General features: G+C 30.7%; 2 protein-coding genes across 5 annotated transcripts in view; one reads left to right on the top strand and one right to left on the bottom strand.

Moving 5' to 3' along the window:
* LOC139487334 (tetratricopeptide repeat protein 41-like) overlaps positions 1–16,512 on the bottom strand; it is a 51,288-nt gene extending 34,776 nt beyond the window's left edge. For 2 of the 4 annotated variants that reach the window (XM_071272159.1, XM_071272157.1), the window contains exons 1-4: positions 8,448–8,716; positions 4,291–5,198; positions 2,646–2,850; positions 1,458–1,678 (exon numbers count right to left, since the gene is read on the bottom strand). In XM_071272159.1, coding sequence (XP_071128260.1) covers positions 1,458–1,678; positions 2,646–2,850; positions 4,291–5,077 — 1,213 coding nt within the window. In that variant the 5' untranslated portion in view covers positions 5,078–5,198; positions 8,448–8,716. Of the gene's footprint in view, positions 1–1,457; positions 1,679–2,645; positions 2,851–4,290; positions 5,199–5,594; positions 5,815–8,447; positions 8,717–16,399 lie in introns of those variants that run through there. The other 2 variants (XM_071272158.1, XM_071272160.1) reach the window with 2 other exon arrangements.
* Positions 16,513–16,577: 65 nt separating this feature from the next.
* The window catches only part of LOC139487318 (uncharacterized), a 34,285-nt gene continuing 26,071 nt past the window's right edge, over positions 16,578–24,791 (top strand). The window contains exons 1-3 of the mRNA XM_071272156.1: positions 16,578–16,816; positions 19,968–20,073; positions 24,257–24,398. Coding sequence (XP_071128257.1) covers positions 16,765–16,816; positions 19,968–20,073; positions 24,257–24,398 — 300 coding nt within the window. The 5' untranslated portion in view covers positions 16,578–16,764. The remainder of the gene's footprint in view (positions 16,817–19,967; positions 20,074–24,256; positions 24,399–24,791) is intronic.

A 24,791-nucleotide genomic window follows, 5' to 3' on the forward strand; every position in this document is an offset into this window, starting at 1 on the left:
CTATGTTACTTTTATAATCTTCGTTCCTTTGTCTTGGCATTATCCCAAGATTTTGGACTAACACACTTTATTAAAACTTTTCCTATTTCAGATTTATGAAGATTAATCTACAGTTAAATATATTCAGGTGAACTTTAAATTAATCTATTTGTTGACTTTAAAATATAATTCTTCAGGATTGAGATTAATATGCTGGTCAAATTTGGTTAAATTCATAAACTATAAAGTAAAACATAATGGAATATAATTTTAAAAGTTTTAGGGGAAAGGAGTTGGTTGACTTAGTAGAATGTTTTTCTATACAATAAGTATTGGCTCAGAAAATTTTATTGGAACATTTATATTCAGTTTACTTAGTGTAGGGTTTTGTAGGCCTTATTTGTCTTTTCCTATTTTTTTTCATTTACATTTTTTTCAACAGACAATAAGTTTTGTGTTGCCTGTTGATTATGGTGAAATCAGGTGTTGTTTATTTTCTGGTATTGTTTTCTTTTGGTTTTGGTATTGCCTGGTGTTGTTGTCTGTTAGTCATGGTTATATCTGGTGTTGTTTTCTTCTGGTTATGGCATTATCTGGTGTTGTTTTCTTTTGGTTATGGCATTGTCTGGTGTTGTTTTCTTTTGGTTATGGCATTATCTGGTGTTGTTTTCTTTTGGTTATGGCATTGCCTGGTGTTGTTTTCTTTTGGTTATGGCATTGTCTGGTGTTGTTTTCTTTTGGTTATGGCATTGTCTGGTGTTGTTTTCTTATAGTTATGGCATTGTCTGGTGTTGTTTTCTTTTGGTTATGGCATTGTCTGGTGTTGTTTTCTTTTAGTTATGGCATTGTCTGGTGTTGTTTTCTTTTGGTTATGGCATTGTCTGGTGTTGTTTTCTTTTGGTTATGGCATTGTCTGGTGTTGTTTTCTTTTGGTTATGGCATTGTCTGGTGTTGTTTTCTTTTGGTTATGGCATTGTCTGGTGTTGTTTTCTTTTGGTTATGGCATTGTCTGATGTTGTTTTCTTTTAGTTATGGCATTGTCTGGTGTTGTTTTCTTTTGGTTATGGCATTGTCTGGTGTTGTTTTCTTTTGGTTATGGCATTGTCTGGTGTTGTTTTCTTTTGGTTATGGCATTGTCTGGTGTTGTTTTCTTTTAGTTATGGCATTGTCTGGTGTTGTTTTCTTTTAGTTATGGCATTGTCTGGTGTTGTTTTCTTTTGGTTATGGCATTGTCTTGTGTTGTTTTCTTATAGTTATGGCATTGTCTGGTGTTGTTTTCTTTTAGTTATGGTATTGTGTGGCTTTGTTTGTTTATGATATAAGTTTTATAAAAATTTGGCAAGCATTGTACACTTGAGATTGCTAACAAGTATGGACGGATAGATGCACAGGACGCTCTGTATTTCTATGTCCACTCAAACGCCATACAGAGGACAAATAAGTTAAAAAATGCTATAAAATATCTGAACCATAAATACCTTGTCTTAGAAATTCATAGCGTAATTCCTGAATGCACTGTCTTAAAAAGTATGCAATGTCTGTATTTTTGGAACATGACCCAGTATATTGATGAATGACTTTTATCTCTGGGTTTTCAGATTTGAACTTTTTAATCCAGTTGGCGATAAGAGTGCTTTTCCCACAACCTCTGTCTCCATAAACAGACAAAATTGACTTGTACTTTATTTCAACAGATTTTCTGAAAATACAAGCGAAGGTTTAAATATCATTAATATACATGTACACCATCTGACAATTTTATTTTACAATGTAATTTTCTCCCTTAATGATTACATCATTAAAATGTAGAAAGAACAAGTTTTGGTGTCAGTTATAGGGTAACTTCATGTATGAGTTATCAGTCATCTATGATCATGGACAGATGGATTGTGATTAACATCCAATAGCAAATATTACATATTGTTGAGATGGAAAAGTTGATTTCAAATGAATATGACAGCAAATTGTGCCAATTTTGAAGTCTTTGGTTTTACCCAGCCGAGAGGAAACCAACAACCTACATGACCATTGAGGGGGTAGTGATATATGAAAATATTTATGAACTCCCTATTCAAAATGTAGTTTAAATTAAGTGCAATGTTCATCTTGCATATATGTAATTCAATAAATGTATAAGACTTATTAATTTTCTTTTCAAATTCCATTTTAGCCTTATAATCTAAAAGGTACACAGAAATTGAACTTACATGAGCATGCTGAACTGCATGATCACATACAATGACATATTTGACAATTTAAATTAAAACTTTTCCTCATGCATTGTGGTATTGATTTTTTGCATTAAAAAAAGAATAATCTGATACAAAATTTGAAATTAAAGATATCAACACAAACAAATGACAACTCTATAGAATGTACCATAAGACCTCAGAAACATAGCCCATTAATTTTCAAGGTGCATTTAAAAAAAAAACATATGTATGCCCCTACTATCCAACACCCATTTTTTTTAAATGTGTATAGACAATTAATAGGCTACCTGTACATATCTGACCTGTAGTCAAGTCCTTATGGAATGTATTTTAACAAAATGAAAGGCAACACTAAAAGCTGCCATTTATTCTCCAGTTTCTGAAGTTTTTAAAAAAAAATATTATCCCCTTATTACAAATAAAGACTAGAGTGATGTGCAGAAATAGTCATACTTTTTCTTCAACATTTTTGTGAGTGTATGAGTTCTAAGTTTTGACAACTCCGCTTCAGGTTCAAATGAGGGTTCATCAAGGGCAGTAAGAGCAAATTCAGTCATTTTTTCCATGGCAGTCTTGGTAGCAGGGGAGGTAATGAACACTTGACGTCGAACTTCAGCAAATGTTTCATTTGCTGCCCAATCTCTGTATTCTTCTTGATCTGTAATACAAAATGTAAAATTTTACATTTTTGTTTGCCCTTATATAAAACATGAACATGATGAAAATGATAACACATTATTGACATATCAATAAAAAATATCAGCATGATCAAACAGCAGATCCCATGTATACCAATTCACCACTCGTAGTGTTATGGTGAACATTGAGAAACAATTGTTCAATCATTAATATACATGTATCATATTCATTCAATTTATCATATTTTCAATTGTAGTCAAAAGTGTCCAGTAGAGCTAATTATTCCAACTTTTATTTTGAAATTTAAAAAAAACATGCATGTATGTACTGCCCCAAATAAACTTGATAAAAAATGTGATACTGATCAATGCAAATAAAAAATCAAAAAATTGTCAAGCAGGATGTGTTTGTGTACAAGATTTTTAAATCAATCTAAAAATACATAATACATATGTTAAGGCTCATAAATGATGAATTCCAGACCAATTATCATACCTAAATACATGAAATACAGGTTCTGAGATATTACACAATTGTAATAAAACTCATGAAGGACAAGTACAGAGAAGTAAAGTGCTATATATGATATAATTATATAATCATGATAATTATAGTATATTTATAATTCATCCCAGTTTTTTCATGACATGCTTACTATTATTATATAAAATTTGGATTTTTTTTTAAATACAACCATGCATGAAAGACTTAAGATTTAAGATAACATGAAATTAAAGTTTCTAATTACATTGTGTAAAATGAAATGAATGATATGATATTGATTTTTGAATTTAATACACTATAGGAACTTTTAAAATGTCTTAAATAATAAATAGTAAAATGTACTTTTCTGTTTAGAGATAATTAAATTAAAAGAATTAAACATGTTAAATGGTTTCATTATAAAGTACATGCACCATGTGTACATTGTACATTTTTTTGTACCTCTAAATCATTGTAAATAAATTATAAATTGAAATGAAAAAATCAGTAACAATATTTGGGCCTTTTATGGCCATCTATATACGTTATGTTTTCTCATTGTTGAAAGACATAAGCTAAGGTTGCTTATAATTATTTACATCCACTTCATTTGAAATTTGGAAGAATTTATAAGTTGTCGCATTGGCAATCATACCACATCTCTTTATTTTTATATACATAGTAACATGTATATTTTAGTGAAAGAGAGATTTTTTTTAAAATAGATTGCACTATATATACTGTGACGAAATTGGCGCCCATCAGACTTTAAAAAAAATTCAATTACTAGTATGTCTAACTAAATAAATTTATGTAGTAACTTTCATAAATTGATAAGTTCTTGAATTATCATGATAAAATGTATAAAGTATACTAAAATACAAATGTACAAAGAGAGTATACATGCATATTTTATACTGATATTTTACAAATAAAGCAGTTGAACATTTTGTGAACTTTCGAATGAGTTTCTTACCTAAAATCTCTATTGGATACTCCAAAAAGGGGAACACATTTTCTATAATTCCACTCCAGTCTTTCATCACATAATTTCCAAGCTCCTCCAAAGTTTTAAAAAATCGAACAGGAATACCCTTGTTAACAATTCTCTGTTTTAAATCCCTAATGTTTAGATCAGCATATTCGCTATCTGGTAAATGAATTTGACTTAGCTTTTCTTTCTCTTCTGATGGTAAATGTCCGTACTTATGATTCAAATGTTCAGGTTGACGATAATAAAAATGGCAGTGTTTTGTATTGTTAAGGAAAGCAGCCTGAATTATTTCCAATTCGGTCAAACTGGTATTCTGATGACCTTCTTGTAAAACCCAATCATAACCTGCTGATGCAGCGATAAGGTAGTTTTTATCCAACCAATCGGCATCTTCATTGATTTTAAATCGTTTCGGCAGTTTTGGAGCATCTAGAGATCTGTAGGGTCCATAAGTCTCGCCAAGAAGGCATATAAAATAAGGACAACAATTACAAATATAATCTAGTAGTAACTTTAACAAATGACCATTCACGACTTGTTCATCGTCGTTTTCCCATCGAATATCAACAGGTGAGAAATATCCTCCTCGTAATTTACAAATCTCACGTAGTTTTGGAAAAACATTTTCCAGTAAAAAATCTCTTTCTTCACTAAAATCTCCAGGTGTTGAGCAAATATAAGGTTTGACTGGTTTCCTAATATGAAATTTCTGGTTTTGTTCTGGTTCCTCGTCCTCATCTTCATCAAAGATGTAGCCCTCCATCACCATATTGGTTTTACAGAAACTTTACCTACTGCATTATGGGTAATTTGACATCTTTCATTTTACTTTTTTACTTTTACCATCCCTCTCTGTTTCTTGACTTTACGTTAAATCATTTTAATTTCATCTGAAAAAAAAAATTAAAACATATCATATAATTAGCATTGACATTAGTCAATATATATATCAATATATCTAAACGTTACCTCTTTTTAGAAAAACATTAAAAATCAAAACAATTTAGCTCCAGTTTTAAAGAACAGCTGTCAGTTGAAGTCTCCTTCAAATGATGAAGAGTAAACCAGGAAATGATTCATTTTTTGTGATTGCACTCCTTAATTTCATGATTTTAATCCATATATCAGCATTTTCTCTGTTTCAATATGACTACATGTAGTTTTTGTACAAAATGCCCTTAGCGTGTCTAGTTCCACTCATTCCAATTCTTCCTGACAAGTTTTAACTGAAAAAACCTGCTTACTGTATTTTATAACTTAAAGTAGGAAATGATTTTCAAATATACCTAAATTTCTTATATATACAGTTATTAATCCTAAAGGTTTCCACCTTAGGTCGTAAATTTCTCAAGCCTCCTACTTGCAACCAAGCAAAAGCCCTTTGTAACTGAATATCTGTTAGCCTCAAAGGAATATCCTCAGATAACCTGTAACTTATAAATTGTTCACTTATATGAAATTCAAACAAATCCAGGTCCTGTTTCTCTGACAATACATGAACAAACTGTCTCCCTTTTTTAACAATATGGTAAATAAATTGAGTAATTAAATATTTAAACGTAAAATGAATGTTTACCAACTGCTCTTCAAATGACCATGAAATTTACATTTTGTATTCATATATGAATGAGAAAAGATAAAAGCAATTTATAATTCAGATATTGGTTAAGATAAATGTTTTTAATAAAAGGAATAGTTTTTCTTTTGTCAAAATACATTTGCAGTCAAGAAGCAGTCAATATACATTATGTACAACAGTTTATTTGATTGTAAAGAAAGAAAAAAAGGTCAGGGGAAATACATTGACATATACATGTTGATTTGTCTTATTTCTTTAATGAAAAATCTCCATACTATTATGTTCATCTACGATATGCAGGAATCTTTCAATTAACTTGAGCAAAAACTAATCAGAAATCAGACTGTGGTGCTGAAATCATTTAATTATGTATATCTATTTTGTATAGAACAATGGTCGCTGAAATGCACTTTTTAATATAAAAGTATTTTTCAAATAAAATAGATAATAGAATATAGAATAAAGAGATGAAAATCAATAAGAAAATGAACTAACAATGAAAAAACGCATCTATATTCACTTTGTGGCCTTCAAACTTTTAATGGACAAGTTCAAAAACCATACTAAACCATTGTGAGCTACATGTCTTTTGACACATTGTAATTGAATACAGACATGACAACTTGAACCAAGACACAATGTTGCTATAATCCTAGATGTAATACACCCAAAAATATGTACATGTATGCTCTAAATGATCAAATTTATAAGCCCTGTCTTGCATGTCAAATTTTTAAACTCGTTAATTGACTAAAAAGAGAATTAAAAAAGTTTATGAACTCAACATTTTAATTTGTAAACAGTGTATTTTTTAGACACACTACAAATACATATCATTCATGTATTAGAATCCCCAAACCAGAGCAATTGTTAAGAGTGCATCGAAATCTACTTATTTTTCAAAAAGAAAGGTTAATTTAACATGCTAATTTCAAGAAAATTTAATTTGTGACGTGGTACAAGGCAAAACAAAAGTAAATAATTCTGCATTAAAACAAACCCCTCCTTTGGAATTCAATACTGTTATATTATACCAGTTATTTCCCATTTTCTAATTTAACTTTAAGAAAATAACAAGCAAAAGTTAAAAACCTATTCATACTGTAGATTCAATCATGTTCAAGGGTACCAATTTTCATGAATTGAAACTTATTTACAAGGGTACCATGACCAATTTTCAAGGAATGAGCCAAAAATTTAATTTATTGGATGTTTGAATTTACAGTTTTTACAATCAGCAAAAAAATGTATAGAAATTTGTACTTATTTGAGCATATAAATTTGTGGTTCACCTATAACGACAAAATCTATGAAAATTATTATCCAACAATAAGAATGGATATATAACATTGATGAATTTTGCATCACTTTTGTAATACCTTTTTTAGATGTATAACATTTACAAAACACCTGCTGCCATTATTTTTTTGGTGTATGGTATATGAACTGTAAACACATCCATTAGTTCACTACAGACACGTGTAAAGCTTTGAAACATTTTGCCATTGATTATAAATATTTAAGGCAATAAAAAATTGATTTACTTGTACATTAGACATTTCATTCTTTTTTTTCACCATTTTGTTCTTTTTTACTTAATGAATCCATATTCTTTATTTTTAGATGACAGCTAAGAATATTAATGTTTATTGTTTTCAATTTATAAATAAAATACTTACGAAAAAAGGCAAACAAAAATCTTAAAATTGAATTCTGTTATTAAAGAGTCCAAAAAGATTATATCATTTCAATTATAGTACGTACATACTTTTTTACTACATTTTAATCCATATATATCACGGTTCCCCTTCTTACATATATACGTAGATACTTACGTAATTGACAAACAAAAATCCTATCTTAAATTTTCTTCTTTGAGAACAAAAAGATAACATAACTTCACTTACATCATAACATGTATACAATAGCTTTGACAATTTATTATACAAATCCAGATGCAAAAAATAACTTATCCGTACTTGAAATTACTTGCATGAAAGTTGACACAATGGGTTTAACTGCCCCAGTTTAATTCAATATAACAACAAATAAATGCAGGTATGCATGGGACATGTTACTGAACATGGTTAACGAAATCCAGACAACTTAAGACGATTAAATATCTATAGTAAACATAATATTTACAAACACACGGAAAATTTACTATTTAAATGTCTCAGATTAACTAAAAACTAAGTAACAAATTTTTAAGAAAACAATCAGTTAACTCTTTAAAGATATTATCAAAATATTAAGTCACGAAGGCAACAAAGCTGAAACAACTTTTGTGTATTTAATAATTATCATTTTATACCATACAAAGAGGCATTAAAAAAAATGTTTAAAACTTACTGGTTCTGTAGAACCCTAATTTTCCTGTCTACTATTTTATCCAAAAAAAAAATTGGATAAGAATCTTTTAAGTCCTAAACATTTCCCTCATGAACATGTCTGAGTAAAAAACATTTTCTAAATTAAAATTTGTTTCTATATCATGTTTTCTGCCAAGAAATGAAATTCGGACATGACTGACAATTTACATTAATTAAATTATACTTACATTTCGGATTAAATATATACAGTGTATAGCAAATGCCAACTATAGTAAGCGATCACAAATGTAGCATATTGCCGTAAGTTTCAAAGAGAAGATGTAAGGGATTATCAATATCAATGGACTCAAATATACATCAATTTCACAGCTCCTGACTCATATAACATTTTATTAGCTAAATGAATTTGAAAGTCTTCTCAAATGATTACTACCGACTTCACAAATACAAGCAATAAAATTTTAAATGTCCTTCTAAACATTTTAAAATAAAAGTCGTCGTAAAAATGTTTACACCAGCCGATGATGGCTCCGTATTAATTGTTATAGGTTTAAATTTTCTTGTTGTGGCAAGTTTTCACTTTTTGATCAATATATATTTAATGTCATATGTTTGTTACAATACGGAACCCATCACGCAAATAGCCAATTTTATGTTTTTAATTAAAGCAGCCTTTAAAGTGTTAAAGAAATTACATGTTACAATATTAATCCTTAAAAGGACTGAAGTTTTTCTTTTCTTTGACAAATGATGTGCAGCAAAAATAAAAAAATCAATAACATCATCAATCAATCATGGGAAATGTATGTTCGGAATTGTAAATATACGGGTAGATGGGTACTTTCATTTTACATGTAAAAATATTGCTTTTTGGGAAGCCTGGTTCAAGGCATAGTGGAAAACATGAAAAATCTCCTCATTTTCTTTCTTTAAAAATGTGAATAATGAAAAGAAATATCAGTTTACTTTAGTTTTACAAAGAAGGTTATGAATTTTTTTTTTATGAAGAAATAAAAATCCTAGTTTGTCATTACAGGGTTGAATAGGGTATAGAAATACATGTATAATACTTTTGAATTTTCCCATCCCATGGAATAACCCTTGATAAATTAAATTGCAACAACGATAGAGGGGTCTGTAGGTGATGTTATAAGCCAAAATTTCTCTTCCACTCTCCAACATACTTGTACTAATTTTCGAGTGGTAATCTAATTTTCCTGCCACTCAATCACAGTCAACATACATGTACTGCATTGCGGAAACTTAAGTCACCTACCTATTGTATTAATAGTTAATTTGTTCTCGTCATCCTGGCTGAATATGCATAAAAATATTTAATGCTGGACATATTCATCAAGCACAATCAATAGTATCATTACCAAAGTAAATTTCAAACAAATTTCACATCAATTGTATAACATTTTTTAAATTTTCATTTATAATTTTGAGTTAAGACACTTTATAAAAACAATGATAAAACATGCATAACTTTCAAAAGACATATATTTGCTCTCATGTCAAGAAGGGGGATTTTCATTTAGAAAAACATGAAATTTTTGCATAAACACAAATCAAATTTTAATTTAAGCATGTTAAGCATGTTAAGTCCATACATAATTTTTTTTTTATTTTCATTAAAAAGATTGATTGACATTACTCCTACCTTTGATAGATAGATATCTCAATGCAACCAAACCACATCTGCAATTTTATATGTAATATAGAATTTAAAAGACATTAAAAGTGTTTGATGTGGCAGGTGGTTTTTCAAATTTTTTTCTTAGCTGACAGCTTGATTCAGATGAGAAAAAAAGTACATACAATACATTGTATTTTCTAAATTCCATCATGGTCTTTTCTTCATAAAACACATGAACATGATGTAAAAGGGAATGAAAATTTGAAAATCCTGCAAGGCCACACCAATTTGATCCCTTGTTCGACGGACCCGCCCGCACCTATTTTTTTCAAAACAGAATTTTTTTATTTTTTTTATATTCCCGCTTCCCGCATCCGGAATTGTAATCATGTCCATTTCCCGCACCGTTTTTTTGTAAATATTATAAAAAGATATCAACATTTGTTAAATTTATCACAGTCTAACCTGTATATAACGATTTTAAACATAAAAGCACCCCACCACACTGTGTAAATATCTGTGAGAATATTTGTTTCAGCATGAAACCTGGAGTGCTCCGATAAAAAGTTATAACAGCGGGTATTTCCGTGAAGAACAAAAAATTGGTTTCTTTCCCCCTTACTTATATTCCCTATCAAGAAATGATCGTTGTTAGAATAAAGTACAAAGAACTTCTGAAGGATTTGCCTTCAACTGCAATTATATTGTATGCTGGCGAAACAAAACTATCCGTAGCCGCTGCATGTTTATGCACCTGTCCTGATTGATTCAGGAGCATGTCGTTCAGCAGTTATCGTTTGTTAATGTTGTTCATTGGTATTTTCCCGTTTGGATATATAAATTAGATCGTGGGTTTTCCTGTTCGAATTGTGTACGCTAATAATTTTGGGGTCCTTTATAGCGGTATCAGGTTCGTTCGCGCCCAATACACTTTCGCACCCTACACGTTCGCACCTCGCATGTTCGCACCCAAGGTCTGTTCGCACTCTACACGTTCGCGCCCAATTTTAATTCAAATTACAGTTGAATAATTGGAAAATCATGATTGTTGTTTTAAATTGTTTTGGTGTGAGTAAAACATTCAAGATTTAAAAAGATAATTGTTTTCGTTGGTTCCTTTGATCTGAAACAATAAAATATAGCAATACACTATTATAACCAAAACATGATAAAATTTATTCAACACAAAAAAAAAATGTAGTCAGAATCTCACTTTATTTTGAAACAAGTCAGTGAAACAAGGTTATAGCAATACACTAACCAAAACATGATTAAGAGTTATTCAACACAAAATAAAACGTTGACAGAATCCCACTTTATTTAGAAAGGATTATTATTTTTTTTAACAATACACTATCCAAAACAATGATTAAGATTTATTCAACACAAAAGAAATGTTGTCTCACTTTATTTTGAGACAATGACTACAAATATAAGAATACACTTGCCAACACTTGATTACTAAGATATAGTTATTAAACACAAAACCAATAAAAATTGGGCGCGAACATGTAGGGTGCGAACGGACTTTGGGTGCGAACATGAAGGGTGCGAAAGTGAAAGGGGGCGAACATGAGTGGGTGCGAACGTGAATGGGCGCGAACGGACCCAGATTCCTTTATAGCTTGCTGTTTGGTCTGTATCAAAGCCCTGTGTAAAAAGCCGTACTTTGACCTGTGTTTGTTATTATCAGGTTGAGAACAACCCTCCCTCAGACAAGGAGTCATTTTACTGATGTAGAAAAGAAAATAGAAATACCAAGGATTTGTATAGTTCTTCTATACAAAACCTTTGAACACTTAGAATTTTGTACTCAAAAAGAGGAGAGTTACATCATATTTTAAACAAATTTTTTTTTAAAGAGGGGTCCACTTATTTTGAATAATATTAAACTGTTAAAGTAAATGTGATAACATGGTTAAAGTCCAGGAATATTACTAAATTCTTGGACATGTTTTGACCATTTAATACCAGATAGATATATAGTTTTATGAGAAAATATGAGCCCTTTTGTACAAACAAATATATTATAACTTATATTGATCCCTCATAAAACATGTAAAAGGGATATTTATAACATTAAGGGGTTGCCCCCAAACTGATTATGATTTGGATGGAGAATTGTCTCATTGTCAGTCACACATACATAGACAAGATTTAATTATTTCTTGGTGAACAGGGAAAAATACTTCAGAAATTAAAGAAATGTCAAAGTACAAGTGATAAATCAAGTTTTAATATTGTCAAAACCTATTATTTTATGTTTACAAAAAAAAATTATAATCGCTCGCCTTTACTTTTCAAGCTTCGCCTCAAAAATTTGCAAATTAAATATTTTTTATTAAAATTTTCAAATTGCTCGCTCGCCCCAAATTTTGGAGTCCAAAAATCCGTAGAACAAGAAATTAAATTGGTGTGGCCCAAAATATCTATTTTAAATTTATGAGTTTAGAGGTGCGGGATGAAATGTACATGTAATTATATTAATCAACAATATTAGTCTTTTTCATATTTGAAATAGATTTTGAAAATTTAATAAATATGTTGATTTTAAAGACAAAATAATGTAATTTTTGATACAGATTTTATCAGCATGAATATCAAGCATGCTTGCAAGTTGAGCTGATAGTGAGCTTCTGACATGGATATCCTTGTCATTAAAAGGACCATTCCCAAACACCTTTGTATAAAATCCCAGTTGGGAATCTCAACCCTCTCGTTTTTAGGCTTTTGGGTAACACCTGACCCCATTAATTTGAAAAATAACTTTAATTAAAATCTTGTAAGGGTTTCCGCAGAACCCAGTGTCTCGTCTTCCTTTGATGTCAATTGCAGGCTCAACAAAATTGAGGAAAAAAATTAATAGAAATATTCCTCTCCATACTACCTTTTGATTGTAAGAAGCTTCTGTCCAAGTTTGGTAAAAATCAAGGATAGTTTACAATCATGCTAGAGATAAAGGATACTACAGATACAGTTAAGTCGGCCTCATATCTTGACTTACATCTAGAAATTGACAATAAGGGTCGGTTGAAAACAAAACTTTACGACAAAAGAGATGATTTCAGCTTTCCAATTGTGAACTTTCCATTTCTAAGTAGCAACATTCCAGCAGCACCTGCATACGGGGTATATATCTCCCAATTGATACGATATTCCTGTGCTTGCATTTCCTATCATGATTTTCTTGATAGAGGGTTGCTGTTCACAAGGAAGCTATTTAACCAAGAGTTCCAAATGGTGAAGTTGAAATCATCCCTTCGTAAATTTTACAGACGCCATCACGAGTTGGTTGACCGTTATGGAATAACCATATCACAAATGATATCGGAAATGTTCCTTACGTCGTAACTACAATCCCCTTCCCTTTCCTGAATGTGACCTACCAAATTAGACTGTTTACCGGATTTGTTATCACATAAGCAACACGACGGGTGCCGCATGTGGAGCAGGATCTGCTTACCCTTCCGGAGCACCTGAGATCACCCCTAGTTTTTTGGTGGGGTTCGTGTTGTTTATTCTTTAGTTTTCTATGTTGTGTCGTGTGTGCTGTTGTTTGTCTTTTCATTTTTAGCCATGGCGTTGTCAGTTTGTTTTAGATTTATGAGTTTGACTGTCCCTTTGGTATCTTTCGTCCCTCTTTTACAAATCTAATAAATTTTTTAAAAAATAACTGCAGACTGTAAATGTATGTAATGTTGACTGGAAGTCCATTTATAAGTAAAATACAGATAAGCAGGTACAAAATTTTGACAAAATTCCTTCTAGATACTAGCTTTTGATAATAAACAAGCTTCTGTCTAAGTTTGGTACAAATCCAGGATATTTTAAGAAAGTTATTAAAATTTAAAAAACTTTAACCACAGAGTGAATGTATTGTTGCCTGGCAGAAAAACTAAGTCCATTTATATGTAAAATACCCAAAAAATGAAAAAAAATTTAACCAAATTTTCTTCTGGATACTATCTTTCGATCACAAACAAGCTTCTATCCAGAAAAAAGTCCATTTGTAAAGAAATTCAGAACAAACAGGAATTTTATTTTTACAAAATTTACTTCTGGATACTTTCTTATGATCATAAACAAGCTTCTATCTATGTAGAAATCCAGGATAGTTTAATCAAGGTATTAAAATTTCAAAAACTTTAACCACAGACTAAATATTTGTGAAGACGCTGATGACGAAATGTAGGATTTAAAAAATGTTTGAAATTTCCAATTTTTTGTTATACAAAGGTTCTGCAGGTTGTTTTTTTTTTATTTTTTACACTAACTGTTAACAAAATGTTAAATTAATTTCGGGAAACAAAGAATTGTCAAACATTTAAAAAGCTCATACAAATTGTATAATAAAATGTCATGCTCATGGTGATAAATCCATAACTAAAATTAATAATTTTCTCTTTAGACCAATGTCAGTTTATTTGCCAATTTCTTTTAATGACCCTGTAATTAGAGATCCGTTTTTCAGTTGTCTCCCTTAGGAGGAAAATACATTTTTATTGATGTGCATGTGCAATCTTTGAAGGTTTTCAAATATTTTAAATACATTTATTATTAATTTTGTGTTATGCTAAAAACCTTTCAGTAGTCATGGTAGTTATTTTTCACTAACAATTGGTTAAAATCCCAATATGTCAATTGCAAGATTAACGGCTCATGCTCTGTTTTTACCAAAAATAGAACCAGTCTAAAAATTACTAGTACATGTATTGACAAAGGGAAGCAATTTGTCTTCTAATTGTGTTACAACAGGTTCTAATCAGTAATGGGCAAATGGAGTTTTGGAAAATTGACACTTTTTGTAGTGGCATAGTAAATTATGATCTCATCATCTTTCTCATTACATGTAGATAAAGAACTTTGCATACAGTGTACATGTACATCATAATATTGAATAAGTATAATTCTAACAAAGTTCTGATTCATCACTGCAAAATCCTATATTTTTTTTAGAAAACATAAATACTGTAATTCAACATTTTAGGGGCCATAACCCAAAAGCAACTGGTCAGATTTTGTTATGTTTTTTGAAGACAAAAAAACTGCAAAAAAGAAAAATCAGATAAACATCACTATTACTCTGTCAAACATTTACAATTACAGAATATTGTATAATTATTTGTTATTAGAAGTCACAGTGGTTATTGTGGTTCATTTGTGTGAATTAAAAAAAAAAACTTCTACTATACATGTACATTGATTTCTTGAAAGATAATCATTTAACTCATTTAGATCCATTGGATCAAGATGCATTTAACATTTCAAGTAACCCCAGTTGAAGATGATTGGTAATGTGCTCATCAGATTCAGTTATTGAAAAGATTGACACTTTATATATGTAGCTAGAAAAGTGAAATCAATATTAAGCTGAATGTTTCTATAACCAAAATAAAAGAAAAAAGCTTTCGCAGGTTATAGCAAAATACAAAGTTCTATATTATTTTTTTTCTTTCATGAAATTTTAAAAAGTATAATGTGCAAGTTGACGATGATATATGTGTTTGATTCATGAGTTAGCAAAGGTGACTAAAATAGATCTAATTGCTTATTTTCAGCTGTAAATCTTGTAAATAAATTGTAGTTCTAGTTTCACAAGTTTCTCAAGCTGATTCCCAAATTTTGACAAGACCTACATACAATGTATGTACATGTGTCCCCTAAGTATTCAAATGTCTTTCAATATCATCCCAAAACATAATATTGATTTCAATTTTTCATCTGCATAATTTGGGTACATTTGAGTAAACAGTCTAGTCACAGAGCTGACTGAATTGTTAGCTCATTTTCATGTTTTGTCATGGGACTTGTTTGTCATAGTATGACAGAGTAATAGATTCACCCAATTATAATGGTTTAGTGTTGAATGGGTTTTTAATCATGCTTGAATAGTGTACTACTGTAGGAAATAAATAAAGTTAGTGTTTTTTTTTAATATTGTTATAAAATAAAGTGACATTCTAAAAACATATGAAAAACATAAACAGATTTTCTTTTTGGATTTTTTTTTTAAATTCAACGAAATGAATATTGTCATGATGATCAAAGACAAAGTCAATCCAAGACTTGTAAAAGAGAGACATGAGATTCAAAGCCAATGAAAGGTTGTCTTAAATAAATATAAAATTAATCATCTAACAGTAACATGTCTAACAACGAAAAAAATCATGAATAACATATTTTGATCATTTAAATAAAATAGGTATGAAACACGGCTGACTCATGCATTTTCATGCTTATTTGGCTGCATTTTTCTTTGGTCTATAATTTTTTTTCTCTTTTCTCTTTATGATTTTGACCATTTGCTTTATAAATAATTGGCAGTACTACTGTCAAACATGTATATTGTATAGTCAACACTACAGCACTCTCAAAAGACTGTTCAACAGTTGTATCAACACAACATTCAACAAGTAAATAGTTATAAAATAGAGTGTTTTGCTAATTCTGAAGCATTTTCTTCACGTAGGAATTTAAATTTTGACATATATCAATTGCAAATCACTCATGATAAGGGGTTCACACGTATTCTTTTCTTACAAAGCTTTCATGAAGTTTAAATCAAAGGATTTTTCTTCGGTGTTGATCACCAAGACTGCATGTAAACTAAAATATTCCGGAACCGGAAGTGTTGATACGGAAGAAAGTGGCCCTGCTTTTGTATAAATTTTGACAACCAATCATAGCCGGCCAAGTTTGGAGCAGTCCGTTTTTACTTGTGATGATTTGATTGGTTAATTCTAAGGTCGTGGTGAAAGTTGATTGGTTCATTTTACCAAAAGGGAATCCCAAGAACGATCTGACGGACAGACGAGGCGAATTTTTCACATGTTTTAGGTTGAAAAAGTTAAAATTTTATCAACAGTGCATCAATCTCAGTAAAGCCATCAACCAACGGCAAAAGTATGAGGTGGAAAACATTTTACTTGGCGCTATTTGGAGTTCTGTTTATCAGTGGTAAGCATTTACAGTGCATTTTCACCAGTACCGGCACAATCTCATGTTTTTGTCGGCTTCCATAAAAAGAGAATCTGAGGTGTGGGGTATCTTCGTTGTCATTGATTCGTTGATTGTTCTTATCTTTTAATTAACCTTAATTAACGAGTCAGCAATAATGAAATGTATTTTGGAAATAAATGAAATGTTGTCTTGTAATGTTTTCAAGTCAAAGACGTTCTGCACTTGTGAGTTCTACAAAGGCAAAAGATTTATACAAGGAAATAATTCTTGATAGTGCCAGGAGTGGTTCTGGAGATACGTGAATTCATTGGTGTGTTATTTCTTTGAATTTGTCAAAAAAATTGTTGAGTTCCTTGGAAATTGGAACTATAGCCCAGTCTGAGGTCCTGTTGAGGCTTTTTCAAATTCTGTTTTGTTTTCAATGTTGTCCGAACTCTTAGACCGAGTTTACTTGAAAGTCTCGAGTTAACTTTACTTACTCAGGTTTCAACAGTAAGATTTTATTTCAACCATGCGAGTTAACCCCTTGTACTCTGGTTCCAACCCTCACCGAAACAGGGTTAAACTCGATAAACTCTTGAATGACCTCAAACCAATGAGAATATTTTATTTTTTATGCTTGGTCAGGGTCTTACCCTAGAGTTACTTAGAATTGTTCCGAATATCAACTTGAGTGCGTTCACGTGATAATCTATTAACTCTGAAGTCGATCGAAGAGTTTCAAGTGAATTCTGCCTTATAGTCTTGGAACTTTTTTTGTATTTGGAATGTCCAACACAAGGTCAGATAGTTAGTGATTGACATCATATACAACAATAGTCTTTTCTTTTGAGGCATAATGCTAGCTGCATAAGGCGGGCGGGTACTTTATCTTATGACGTCTGAATTTAACGAAAATCATCTAAAAATGGTCAACAACTAGTAAAAAGTTGGATAGATGACATTCAATTTCATATTCATGCCTTTTCAAACTGTTTTCTTGTTCATTTCATATTTCACATTTTACAATAACAATCAATTAAGTAATGATTTCATTTACATGGATTGATTTTGGGTCAACCAGTGTTCTCCCAGGTCTAGTCGGAGATTACTCTGACGTCCAACGGCTGTTTTGCCAGACAAGCTGGGGCCGTGGTACGTCAGAGCTCGTCCCATATCAAAAGGTGGAAATTTGCCCACCCAAAATAGATGCGCTGCTTCTTCGCTTCTAGTGCCGACAGCTGACAGCCTTGGAAATTTATAAATCGGGCAGTCAACACAAGAAGCGAAGGAGCAGCGCATCTATTTTGGGTGGGCAAATATCCACTTTTTGATATGGGACAAGCTCTTGACGTCCCATGGTCCTTTTAGCTACAAAATGTACACGGTAATGTCTGAATGTGACGCTATATTAGTAAAATGTAATGCTTCTGAAATAAGCTCAATTCTTAAGATAGTGTTATGAATGTGATGTTATTTTTTTGAAAAAAAACAGAAGGTATTTCATAATTCCCTGTTAACCAGGACATAAGAAATTTCTAAGGAGACCAGTGTAGCTCATTCATTAAAACAACTTGAGATTGAACGCTGTACAATGACATTTGTCTCCTTGTATTGAAATATACATTCGTGGCAAGACTTCCTTTTGATTCCCAATTTTTACATTAATACAATCATGACAATACATCAATGCTATAATGCCCACAGAACTGATTAACTTTAAAACTACCAATACTAAGTCTAAAATCAGAACTTTATGAAGTTTAAACTTGAAAATGATTCAACACCGTTATACCAATAAAAAGTTACTGCACCTAAACAATATGCAGCAACCATCTCAAGTTATGTAGGATTATCAACAGTTGTCAATAATAAATACCTGAATTAGATAGTGCTGAAAGAACATTAGAACTGTTACATGACAAATATGTATACATGTACATGTACATTGTTTACAAATATACTCTTTTTCATAATTTTTTGAAATTGGCTTCATCAAAAGCTTCGGGACAGAACATTTTGAATTATTTTTAGTATTAGACCACCACATTGCACAACCATATCTAAACAAAAACGAAGTGACTACCTTTTCTAGTAAAGCCTATCATTTTAATGAGTTATTTGTGTCAAGTTGTTTTTTCTTATCTCCTCAGGGAATGGAGGCGGCATTTGTCATTAATATTATTATTAAATGGATATTTAAAGAATTTTTCATTTTTACTTGAAAAACATTACTGAGGCCCTAACATATACATTTACATGTATGCATTTGCTTTTATAGGGGTAAATACTATAGGGTATTAAAAACTCCTCAAATTCTCCATATGACTCACTCCAATACCCCAATTTTTCTATAAACATCCAAATAATTAAAATAACTTTCATTGGACTGAAACTACATGTGTACCATTTGTATTTTCAAATTGTTTGACATGCTTATTTTCATGTTATTGTTAATGGTCATATGCAAATCGTTGACCAAGTGAAATAGTTAATATTAGAAGCATTAAAGTAAATCAGCAAGTCATCAACAGTTTTAACTCATTGTTTATTTGTTTTACCTGACATAAAGCTTTGAAGTAAAAGATAAACGATCAAAACATGCAAGATGATGGGGAAAGCATGAAAAGAACACATCTATTTTTGTATATCCCCAGTGCAATAAAAACCTTGGATCTATCACACAGATTATACCTATATCATAACACTAAATGTAATGTTAAATTTGATGGGGAAAAATAAAATTTTATATCTGTTCAATGGCATGTTCTTGCAAGGTACATGTAGTTGAAAATTATTCTTTTTTTCTCTGATTCATAAGCATTTAGGGGTACAATAACTTTAAAGTCAGGGTTGTCTTTTGGTCAAGACATTCTCAATCTGCAAATGAGAATTTCAGATTTTTTCTCAAAAGCATCAAGTGAAAGTCAAAGAACATTGCCACATGTCCTCTTCATCATGTCTTACATGTATATATAATAAATGTATAATCATTGAAACCTTGTCTCTTCTAAAAATCTGTGAAAATGGTCAGATACATTTTATTTCATGGATTATAAAGAATATTAGACCTGTATGAAGTCATCTTCAATATAATCTTTTATTTTCTTGATACAAATAATAGATTTGATGCTTATACATGTACATGTAATGTTATATTTTATTTCAGGATTATGTTTGGCTGAGAACAAAAATGATGAAGATGAAGCTAGTGTTGATGAGGACATCGGAAAAAGTAGACAAGGATCAAAGACTGATGATGAAGTTGTTGCAAGGTAAAAGAACAATAACAACCCCCCCCCCCCCCCCCCTAAAAAAAAAAGAGGTGCATTTACTGTACTCTAACGCCCCAACGGACCTTAACCTTTGTGTAATTGTCACTTTGTCAATGTACAAAATGTTTTGTGTAAATCTGAGTATATATTTGATTGTCAAAAACATTTTTAACGAATTGGCTGGCCACTATATCGTGTATACATATATATTAAATCTAGTTTGAGCTTGGAAAATGCAGTGCAGTTAAATTCTGAATCCGCCTTCAAAGAAATGGCCAAGAGTGAGACTGTCTGTCTAGTGTCTGGTAGTTGTTTTTCAATGTAAACCAGCTTCTTCAAATAGATCCAAAAATACAGCAGGTTGACTGATGCATGGCAGTTAGTATTATTTAGAACTTTGCACTGAAATGAGCACAATAAGATATACACATGTTGTCTATCTCATCATGTTTGAAAGAACAGTGAAAAGTGAGAAGTGAAAACAATATTTATGTCCAAATATTTCTCAGATTATGTTCTTTTTCTTTGAATTGTACATTTGTATGATTGGTCGAATGATTGTTGGTTGTTTAATTTCCAGTGACAGATATTTAATACATGTTTAGGGCCACCAGGCATACATTTTAACTCTTATTTGTAAAAAGGTTCCATACTACAAAGAGAAGACGGGGATTGAGTTTGGGGGTAATTGTCCCCAGGGGCACAGGGAGTCAAAGAGTTTGGGGGAGTTTTTTCAAATTATTTAAAATGTTTCAAAAAGAAATCCTTAATTGTACAGTATTGCTCAATAGATTTTTAAGATCTTTGACCAAATTTAATTTGTGTCAGAAACTTATATTCATATCAAAAATTTTAACACAATCCAAATTCAGGCAATATCGAGCTTGAATATTTTGTCCAAATTTGTCCCATCTCTTCAAGGTTCGACCTCTGCTGTCGTATCAGGCTGAGCTCAGCAAGCATTTTATTAATGAATCTGACCATGCTGACTTGTTACTTGCATGTAATCATATAAGTTATAATTTGTTATTGCTCAATTCTAAACAATTGAAAGGTCAAACAAATAAAGAAGTAAACCAGATAGAAATTCTGAATCTTGACTAAGCATAATTTCATACATGTATCTGCTGTTGCTGTTTTACTGTACATGTTGATTAGCAAGGTAGCATCAATACAATGTATGTAATATTAGTAAGACCGTGACTGTTGAACTTTTCTAATTGGCATCAATCAAACAGCTAATTTGTAAGAACTAATTTTACCTTTGGATGATTGGCAGAACATTTGTAATATACATTTGTAAATAAGTTTTAGAATATTGTAATAATTGAACAAAAATTGATAGTTTATTCATTAGAGATTGGTAAAGTATGTCGTAAATTTCTGTAAAGTAGAAATCACAAGAAATAAATTTAAGCAATAAGAGATTCTAACGAAAAAATATAAATTGATTGATTATTTATTTGTTGCTTGTTTAAATTCAAGTGGCAAATTGAACTTTGGAAGTCCACACCATGAGTTTGACTGCAACAAAAGTATCCCTTTATATACATGTAGATATATATGCCGTAAAAAGACTGTTGGCAACTGATTTTTAAACAGGAATTCTAAAGTATAATACATGTAGTTAATGTATCGAACACAAAACAGAAAATTAAAGGTATATTGTTTTTATCATTTGGTTGTATAAAGTTGAAGGCCTTAACATACGCACGCATAATTGAATTGTCTATTCACACAATCTCTTTTGACAGAACTTTGAAACTGTTGGCTATTAATCATATTTAAGAATTGTTTTTAATAGCAATATCAGAAATACAAAACATGTGTAATTAAGTCTGACGTTGACAAATATTCTTTATATCATAACAGTATCTGCATAGATCTCTGAAGAGTGAATTAGATGCTATGATAAATTATCATCTCTTCCCATCCATTGCCAAGTGTTGATGTTAGTAACTTATTACGTATCTATAATAAACTGCTACTTCCATTGCAGCGATAGTTACAATAATAAAAACAGAACATTTTTCTGATATTTCTGTTTCACACACAAGTTGTGCATAGTATTGATGAGTGTTTTTTGTGATATTATTTATAAACATCAAGGAAACCACAAGGTGATGACTATAAATAGAAGTTTGGAGAAAAAAGCTGCACTTTTTATAATATCAAAGGTTGTCTTTGCCAAAATGATGATGTGTATGATGCATGTGCATGATGTGAATACATGTATCATGTGCAATACTTAAAATTTACATTTGCAGTTTCAATATATATTAAAGATAGTTAAAAAAAATAAACTTGAAAAAAGGAAATAGATTAAGACTTACATTAACTAAAGTACGTTTTAAAAATATCAATTTAGATTTGAGAATTTGGATTGCTTACAGATATCTGATGGGGAACAGATACCAAGTCTTTCATTATTGAATTCCTTGATTTAAAACATACATGCAAAGATGTAAAACACTTCAGCTGTTCTGAAATGGAGTTATAATTACCAGACATAGCAACAGTATATAAAAGTTTAAATTTAAAAAGTATATAAATCCAATCTTAAAGGAAAAACAAGGTTCTTCTTGGGCGTTTATTTCTGTTGTTATGAACATGATGAATATGTTGCTGTTTAATACATATATAAGCATAGGATTCGAGACTTATGGGATCCTGTTACACCAGTACATAAATTTATGATTTCTTGCACTGTCTTCACAATCATAAAAGTAAAATATCCGACTTTTTTATTAGAGAGCATGAATAAATAAGATTTCTAAATATATATAACCTCATACTACCATGTGCATTGAATGCAATAAGCATGATAAGTGAAAATAATGTGATTTATATAGTTTTATAAGTGGTTTGCATTGATACACTTTACAGCTTGCTATTATTGAAGATAAGACTTTCTGCAGAACTGTAATAATACATCAATTATCCAATAAATACACAGATAAAACCAACCTTAGCATAAACATTATATTTTATTTATAATCAAGAATGTAAGAACATCTGAGTTCACATTGCAATCAAAAGATGTTACATCATTTATTGATTAGGGGTATTTAAGAACTATAATCCAATAATCCTAATCCAGGTTGTAAGTTTCAGTCTTGATCTGATAGAGTAGATCGTCTGATTTCTAGGTGTAAAAAAGTATTTTGTCTCAATCAGATACTGCAGTTGACTGATCATTAGTATAATTAGTACCAGATAACAGTAATGATGAAGACTTTGTACTTTGCATCTGGTTGCTATTATGTTGGATGTAGACGTATCTTTTTTTCTGACCACTTGTCCATGTTGTCATTGACTGGTTGTTTAATTAAATCATTATATAATTTGGCCATCATGGCCATAGTCAAGTTATATAGATGGCCATAGAGATAGTTAATTATTAAAAGATTGATTATTTAAGATTAGTATAGCAGAAAAATCAGCTAAAAGAGCAAAATGATGTGAATAATCAACACATGTCCTAAATATGTCAGTTAAGCAATTATTAAGATAGTTTGTCTGATGACTTTGCCAAAATCTAGTGATGGAAAAAATCTTGCATGTTTTTATCAAGTATTAGAAAATCCAGAAAAAGCCTACAATCAGAATAGATTGATATTATTATAAACCAGTCCTATTTTCTATTTTATGTTACAAGCCTACAATCAGAATAGATTGATATTATTATAAACCAGTCCTATTTTCTATTTTATGTTACAAGTAAAATCACTGTACACATTTTTTGTCAGATAGTGATTTTTAATTTTTGATACCTCCTTTTCATACAACCATGACAACAATTACCATAGAGAAAATATCTTGCTTCGGGTATCCTGTATACTTGCTAACATTTGATTAGATTTATAAATAAATCATGAATTTGAAAATGAAAGCAACCTATCAATAAATTTTACGAAATGTGTTGAAATAACTGTCTGACAATTTAATGGCAATTTATGCTGTTGGGCAGAAAAATATTGGTAACTCGCTTGTCCCAGTGTCTTGGAAACAAAAATATTTGATCCCATACTTTTCAGCCCAAATCAAAATGAAATTTGGTTAAGATATCATTTTACTTACATGTACCGTAATGATTAAACCTTAAGTATGAATTGATGTCTTTCGTTTAAAATTCACAAAAATTCCTGTTAATGTGATTTTCACTACTTAATTTTGATTGCAGAGAGGAGGAAGCTATTAAGTTGGATGGATTGAACGTAGCACAGATGAAAGAAATGAGAGACAAGGCTGAGAAACATGTGTTCCAAGCTGAAGTCAATAGAATGATGAAACTTATTATCAACTCATTGTACAAAAATAAGGAGGTAAGTTATATCAAAACGTTCTCTAAAGAAATTGAAGTGCCAAAAGAGAGGGAGAAAGAAACAAAAGGAATATTTTAACTTATAACTCAAAAATAAACTGACAATGCCATGGCAAAAAAACCTGACAAAATCAAACCCTACTAATTAACAAAACAAATGAAAAACAACTGCCATAATCCTGGTACATTCATCAAAGAAAACTTTAAGATGGAGTAACAAGAACCTCCTCAAAAACAGAGAATATCTCAGAATGCACAAGAAGGATAAGCAGATCCTGCTCATGTAACACCTGTACATCCTTAGTATATTCATGTGACTTTTCACTGGAAAAACAAGTTAACAGCTGTTAGACATGTAAAACTTAACAATAAATGTTCGTTCATGCCAGCATAT

Source organism: Mytilus edulis, chromosome 1 (assembly GCF_963676685.1).
Source record: "Mytilus edulis chromosome 1, xbMytEdul2.2, whole genome shotgun sequence".
NCBI classification, from domain to species: Eukaryota; Metazoa; Mollusca; class Bivalvia; order Mytilida; family Mytilidae; genus Mytilus; species Mytilus edulis.